The sequence below is a fragment of the Orycteropus afer genome, unplaced genomic scaffold, assembly GCF_000298275.1.
Source record: "Orycteropus afer afer isolate SDZICR_OR568_19922 unplaced genomic scaffold, OryAfe1.0 scaffold00064, whole genome shotgun sequence".
NCBI lineage: Eukaryota > Metazoa > Chordata > Mammalia > Tubulidentata > Orycteropodidae > Orycteropus > Orycteropus afer.
The window spans coordinates 3,299,626-3,307,264 of record NW_006921651.1 but is presented as its reverse complement, the minus strand read 5'-3'; the positions used below and the strand labels follow the sequence as shown (position 1 = coordinate 3,307,264).

At 38.9% G+C, this 7,639-nt stretch overlaps 1 protein-coding gene across 1 annotated transcript in view; it reads left to right on the top strand.

The window, feature by feature from the left end:
- Positions 1-7,135, top strand: part of TAF5 (TATA-box binding protein associated factor 5) — a 25,505-nt gene extending 18,370 nt beyond the window's left edge. The window contains exons 6-11 of the mRNA XM_007939878.2: positions 2,380-2,500; positions 3,194-3,323; positions 4,817-4,981; positions 5,663-5,840; positions 6,199-6,376; positions 6,918-7,135. Coding sequence (XP_007938069.1) covers positions 2,380-2,500; positions 3,194-3,323; positions 4,817-4,981; positions 5,663-5,840; positions 6,199-6,376; positions 6,918-7,135 — 990 coding nt within the window. The remainder of the gene's footprint in view (positions 1-2,379; positions 2,501-3,193; positions 3,324-4,816; positions 4,982-5,662; positions 5,841-6,198; positions 6,377-6,917) is intronic.
- The last annotated feature ends 504 nt before the right edge of the window (positions 7,136-7,639 follow it).

The window sequence follows — 7,639 nt, the reverse complement described above, 5'->3', positions numbered from 1 at the left end:
GGTATCACTACGGAAGTAGATTGCCCAACCCTCCTTCTGAGGAGTGACTGGTGGGTTTGAACCGCCAGCCTTCTGGTTAGCAGTCAAATGCCTTAGGCACTATGCCACCAGAGCTCCCTGTCAGAGTGACAATCTCTGGCAATATTTTTCTCTCACATATAAAAAATTTTATACAATGATAATGGTTTATATTTATGGGTGTGTGTGTGTGTGGTGTAGTGGATCATTTTTTTTATGGCCTTTTTTTGCCATGGTTTTGTAACTCCCATCAAACAAGTGAGTGGGTCAATGCAAGTGAAGTGGTGGAACCCTCCCTAATGAGGGGGTTTGCTAGACTTAAAGAGAGCCAATCACAGAGCAGAGGGGGGAACCTCATGAATATCAAGAAATGGGAACAGTTCTTGACCTAGGGTCAAGGGTCCTTGACCTTGTGCTTGAAGATTCCTAGAACCAGGAGACCAAGAGCGCCGTAACACCAAAGAACGCAAGCAGAGGCAGCAGAAACAGGAGACCTATAGGAGATGGGGCAGTGGATGTGCCAATTCATGGAGGGAGAGCTGAGAACCTTTGGGCAGGCAGCTTACTGGCAAAGTAGGGTGCCTCTGGATGCTTACTGGTGGAGGTAAAGAGCTTTGTTAACACAGGCCTGAGTAAGGAAAAAGCCGGGCTGGACCAAGAGGCCTGAGGGGCTGGAGGCTGAGGGAGAGGGAGAGGACTGCCTACAGGCCCAGCTGAGAAAAGGCTGTCCTGTCCTGACTGAAGAACTATACCCTGAGTCTTTCCTGGTCTAAGTTATAACCTGTTACTTCCCTAATAAATCCCATAATCGTAAACATTATAATCTTGAGTATTATCTGTGCATTCTGTGTGGCCACTGCAACGAATTATCAAACCCAGCAAAGAAGTAGAGAGTGCCGTGGAGGGACAATTGGTGTCAGAATTGGTAAAAAGGTTAGAGAGAGGAGGTATGTATCTGACCTCCTCATAGTAAGCCTTGGGCTGTTGATTTGACTCTCTATCCTCTTTGTGAAGTCAGAAGTGGTCAGTTGCCCTACTATGCCTTTTTGATGGGGGTGGGATAGGGTGGGGTAACCTAAAACCATGACTGAGTTACAAATTTTAAAGTGTCAACTTCTTACCATTTATGTTGCTTTCACAGCTGGAGTTTTTTTAGACCTTAACTTGAAGTATAGGACAAGCAAAGCAATGCTTCCATATGTGGCCAGTACACACTGAAAAGAAAGGGAAAGATAAACAGTAAGAGAATTACTGTCACACCTACAGTATTTTAAATGTAACTGCTGAAAGGTATTATTAATACTTACATTCATTCTACCTGTGAGAGTATAAGAGTTGAAATATTTTTTAATACCAGTGAACTGGAATTGAGCATCACTTTCTGCACCTGCCATGATTTCAATCTTTAAAAAAAGAAAGAAAGCAACAATAAATTGGTTTGGATTCCATTAAAAGAAAGTAAGTTTGTTCTTTTTAATTAAATACTTGAAAAGTCATTACATAAAAATATGGTAAATTTTATTATGTTTCACCCAACACAATAGTAGCAAAGATGGTAGAAAAGCCTTGGTGATAAAGAGAAACTTTCAGAAGCAGGACTTCATGTTGGTTGCTATTACGAGAACACTCCAGAATATAGTCTCTGGAATGTAAGCCAAATCATTCAGCATGGGAAGGGAACAGAGTAGTCATTGTTAAATCTACCTTGTGACCCAATATAGTGCAATGTTTTCATTCCTGGCTCTATCTACACTGTGGTGCACTGTACATTGTATTCATCAGTTTTAAGATCAATTGAGACTCATGTTGGAGCTTGTTATACTTTAAGATTCTTCACAAGGTTGACCACTAACCAAAGAGCTCAACTTGGAAAGTTGTAAACCTACTTTTACAATTTTCTCTGTTATAAATAATTTAGGATCCCCATGGGAAAGGGTTGTTGTTGTTGTTGTTGTTGTTTGCCATCGAGTCGGCCCCGACTCATAGCAACCCCTCCTTGGGTTTCTGAGGCGGTATCACTACGGAAGTAGATAGGCCAATCTTCCTTCTGGCTAGTTCTGTTTCTAGTAACCTAGTTTTCCCTTCTCATCTTTTTTCTTAAGGTAATTGTTGACCGTTGGGTCTCATACAGATGACTTTTTAAAGGAGCACAGTACTCACGGGTAATGGTCTTTATTATGTGAGTCACTTTGTTAGTCAGAGGATAGTTTTAGTTCAAAGTTTAAAGAATATCTTGTGGCGATAGTCTCAGAGTCAAGTAATCTCTTATTAAGGTAAAGAATGATCATTAGGTATTCTCTAAACTGTGATTGTCATTATTTTTCTTGAAATTCTTTAATGGGAAACATTTTTTATTGCCAGGGCCTTACTGCAGTAGATGTCACTGATGATTCTAGTCTGATTGCTGGAGGTTTTGCAGATTCAACTGTTAGAGTGTGGTCTGTGACACCCAAAAAGCTTCGCAGTGTGAAACAAGCTGCAGGTAAATGAGATGACCTGTCAGGATTTAATTTATTAGTTTTTACCAGCCTTGACTCCGTGGAATATACATAAGAGCTTGTGATCTTAGCAGAAATTTACTTGACTTCACTTTAACTCAAGCTGCAAACATTCCCAAAAGAAAGCACATTAGGATGGCAGGTGACTGGGGTGCTAGATTAGCTTCATTTCTATGGCCCTCAGTTCTCACCTATAAAATGAGAGAGTATGCTAGAAAATTCCTTGAAGTTAAAAACCTAATTCCTTAGGAATTTTCAAAGATCTTTAAATTAAATAAATAGTGGGAGAGTAAATTCTATTTTAGCCAAACAACGACATAAAAAAAGGTCTAATGAATTTAGGATTTCACTTTTAAAAAGTTTCTTGCTAACTGTATCATTTAAACAATACATTTTAGAGAATTTTGGTATTTTCATAGTTTTCATTTCTGTGCAACACTGGTATAGAGGACAAACTTGAATTTCAGTTCTGGTTTTAACATTGAGTAACTCTGTGTACCTAGCAAAGTATTACCTGTTTTGAACTTCAGTTTCCTCTCCTGTACAACTAGGATATTATCACCTAATTTAGAGGTATTTAGAACTGTTCAAATGTTAGTTCCTCCCCTGAACTGTGATGTGATTAAACTGTATTGATGAATGTACCTTTAAAAATCAGTATTTGTGGACCATTTTAGATCTTAGCCTCATAGACAAAGAATCTGATGATGTCTTAGAAAGAATCATGGATGAGAAAACAGCAAGTGAGTTGAAGATTTTGTATGGTCACAGTGGGCCTGTCTATGGAGCCAGCTTCAGTCCGGATAGGTAAAATACAGTAAAAATTAAATGCCACATTATGTTGCAATTCTATAAAAGTTAAATACTGTAAACATTATATGCAAATACTGGGAAAAAATGTTTTAGAAAAATCTCATGGTTACCTGTCATTGATTATCTTTTAGAATCTTGCTATTTGCTAATTTTATCTTGGGATACTGGTATACAGAATGGCAACTTAAATGTATACCCGAATTTGTAGAATCAAGGTGTACAACTTCAGGGTTTACTGGTTTGAAAAATTAGTGTTAGTTTTGCATAACTATAATACCTTTTCTCATTACCCCTTGGTAGTCATATTTTTAAGAACTGTGCATTTTTCCTCTATACCTTTTTTTGTGTGTGATTTGGGTGAAAATTTACAGAGCAAATTCTTTCCATACAGCAGTTCACATACACTTTGTCTCATGACATTGACTACAATTTACCACAATGCAACAGCTCCCCTCCCACTTCTTCCCGATAGCTACCTCTTCCCTGTGTCCATCCCTCCATGCACTCCTGCCCCCTGAGCTGTCTCCCTGTGCATACCCAGCCCTTCTGTTCTCCTGTGATTGTTCTCTCCAAGGAGTGTATCTACCTCAGGTAAATGTTCAACTTCTATGCCTGTGTTTTGTTTGGCTGGAAGCTACAGGTGTGGGTTTAATTCCAGACCTGAAGGGCAGCTAGGGGCCATAGTCTCAGTGATTCTACCAGGCTCTATCAGAGCAGCAAACCTGTCCCTCTCCCCCTCCCCCGCTTTTTTTTTCCCCCTGAATGATTTTTGACTTTTGTTCCACATCGTTCTTCCTCTCTATCCAGGATCTCCTACATAGATTCCCCTCCAAGTGTTTGACAGTGATAGCCGGGCACCATCTAGTTCTTCTGTAGACCATACCTTTTTATAATCTAACTTTATTCAGTAGACTGTCAAAACCAAACCTACTGCTATCAAATTGCTTCTCTCATAGCAACCGTATAGGTTTGAACCGCTGACCTTTTGCTTGGCAACTGAATGCCTTAACCACTGCACTACTAGACCTCCTTGTAGACTGTCAGGGCTAAAATTAATTGGATTAGTACTTGCAACTTTTTTTTTTTTTTAATACTATTTTATTGTGTTTTTGGTGAAAATTTACACAACAAGTTAGAAATACTTTCAGCTCTTGATCTCTACGTGAATTCTGTGTATATTATTAAAAGTGAGATGTAGCATGTAAGCTATTTTTAATACATTCAGATATATGGAGCAACTGGGCAGGTAACCAGGAGCTCTGGTGGCATAATTTCTATTATGACTGCTAACCGGAAGGCTGGTGGTTCAAACCCGTCAGCCACTCCTCAGAAGGAAGGTTGGGCAATCTACTTCCGTAGAGATACCACCTTGGAAACCCAAAGGGGGGGGTCGCTATGAGTCAGATCCGACTTGACGACAGTGAGTTTTAGTGGGCATGTAACCAAGTTATTCTGGGAATCAAATATATGACCTTCTTTTTCCTTAGGAACTACCTGCTTTCCTCTTCGGAAGATGGGACTGTTAGACTATGGAGTCTTCAAACATTCACTTGCTTGGTGGGATATAAAGGACACAACTACCCTGTATGGGACACACAGTTTTCTCCATATGGATATTATTTTGTATCAGGAGGTCATGACCGAGTAGCTCGGTAAGGGCGCTATAATTTTACAACTGAGTCTGCTCAATGAACAGAATGTTTTCTCATTGGGAATGACAAACTCTAAACTCATTTTCATTTCCATTATTTGGGGACCAACTTTTTGAGAATGCTAACCAGTCAAGGTTACATAAACAAGGATATTGCTTTCTTGATTTTCTTCTTGTCTCAAGTTACACAGAATTTAGTGCTCCATATTTGAAAATGAATTGGAACAAGAATATTACTATGTCTGCAATTGTCTGTGCCAAGAGTCCTGCTTTTCTTTTTCAATTTAGTTTATTACCATGACTCCCCTTTCATGGTTAACCTTGTTTTCCACTACATTTTGAGTACCTTTGTTTCCTAGACATATCCTTAGTTTAGGATAAAGTAATTCAAGTTAGAAACTAGTATATGGTGGCCAAAACTAAGAGGAAATTCTTTTCTATGGTTTAGACAAGGAGTTGGGGTGGAAGAGGAGGGAAGGTTCCTATAGGGAATTAAATATATATATATATTCTTTTTACTGGATCAATTCTGGAACTATTTAGTCTCAATCATTCATCTTCCACTTAGTCAACTAGTGAGCCAGCATTTGACATAGATGCTTCCGTATTTATTTTCAGATAGAACTTTGAGATTTCATAGTTACTAATTATCATCTTTTTTTTTCAATAACTTGTGAAAAAGGCTCTGGGCTACAGACCACTATCAGCCTTTAAGGATATTTGCTGGACATCTTGCTGATGTAAACTGTACCAGATTCCATCCAAACTCTAATTATGTTGCTACGGGCTCTGCAGACAGAACTGTGCGGCTTTGGGATGTCCTGAATGGAAACTGTGTAAGAATCTTCACTGGACACAAGGTAATTTTCACCTTTGTTATTCCAGTATGCAAAATTGCTTTCAAGATAAAACTATTTTTTAAGTTAACAAGCAGCACTTACATTTTAAAGATACTATTCATACCACTAAGGAGCTCTGGTAGCATAATGCCTAAGGCACTTGACTGCTAACCAGAAGGCTGGAAGTTCAATCCCACCAGCCACTCCTCGGAATGAAGGTTGGATAGTAGTGATACCACCTCAGAAACCCAAGGAGGGGTCGCTATGAGTTGGGGCCGACTCAACAGCACATAACAACAACATTCGTACCACTAAACTTTAAAATTCTTATTGTATGTATTTAGCCCTGTGTTGATTATTTTCATTGACTTTTTTCTAGGGACCAATTCATTCCTTGACATTTTCTCCCAATGGGAGATTCCTGGCTACAGGAGCAACAGATGGCAGAGTACTCCTTTGGGATATTGGACATGGTTTGATGGTTGGAGAATTAAAAGGCCACACAGATACAGTCTGTTCACTCAGATTTAGTAGAGATGGTGAAATTTTAGCATCAGGTAAATGACTAGAAATGGCTTTGCAATAAAGGGTATATGGTATGCTAAAAGAAACACTGGGCGCTGAATTGTAGATGTGGGTGTTGTGTTGGCTATGTATCGGTGCATATATTTTTTACCATAATTTTAAAAAGTCCTATTTTAGATTTAAGGAGCCCTGGTAGTGCAGTGATTAAGTGCTCGGCTGCTCGGCTGCTCATGGAAAATCTGGAGGTTCAGGCTAAGAAAGCTGTGGCAATCTGTGGCCCTAAGATTATAGCCTTGGAAACCCTACAGGGCAGTTCTGTTCTGTCCTGTTGGGTTGCTGAGTTGTAGTCGGTGGCAGCAGCTTATTTTAGGTTTTGCCTCCCTGTTGCTATTACTCTACATGTATACTGACTTCTCAGATTAAACTACTGCCTGAAATACCCCCTTAGAAAGAACAGTTGTTTATCAAGTTTAGATTTTTTTCACCAAATATGTAAACACAGTTATTTAATAAAATGTCAAAATTTAAATGTAGTGAAGGCTACTAAATGGTTTTCCTTGGCTGTCCCCTTAGGTTCAATGGATAATACTGTCCGATTATGGGATGCTATCAAAGCATTTGAAGATTTAGAGACTGACGACTTTACTACAGCCACTGGACATATAAATTTACCTGAGAATTCACAGGAGTTATTGTTGGGAACATATATGACCAAATCAACACCAGTTGTACACCTCCATTTTACTCGAAGAAACTTGGTTCTAGCTGCAGGAGCTTACAGTCCACAATAAACCATCGGTACTAAAGACCTTTTGGAAGCTACTGTTTGAAAAAGGGAGACTAAAAGCAAATACCTCAGTGATAAATATTTAAGCTACAAAGAATGTTTTGTCTATATGGATCTGGAAGTATGCTGCTTGGAACATCTGAACAGGACAGTTCCACATTTCTATAGCAACCACAATTAACTAATTTCCGTTAGCTGAATAGGAGGTATTATGTTCGTGGAGGGGACATTTATGGTGCTTTGGATTGTGTGGAAACTATGCATATTCTGTTCAAATGCTACTTTAATTTATTATGTTTTTGGGAAAAAAAAAATCAAGTGGTTTCAATTCATCCTGCGTTGAAAGATTCAAATTGAGTCATATAATTAATACCATCTTAAATTTTAGCTGAAGAATTCTACGAGCCAGTATGTGTCTGCTGTAAAAATGTAGTTCCTGTATGGCATTCAAGTGCGACGTTAAGTAGATCGACTAACATTCACGATTAGCAGAATGTATGTGACTGGG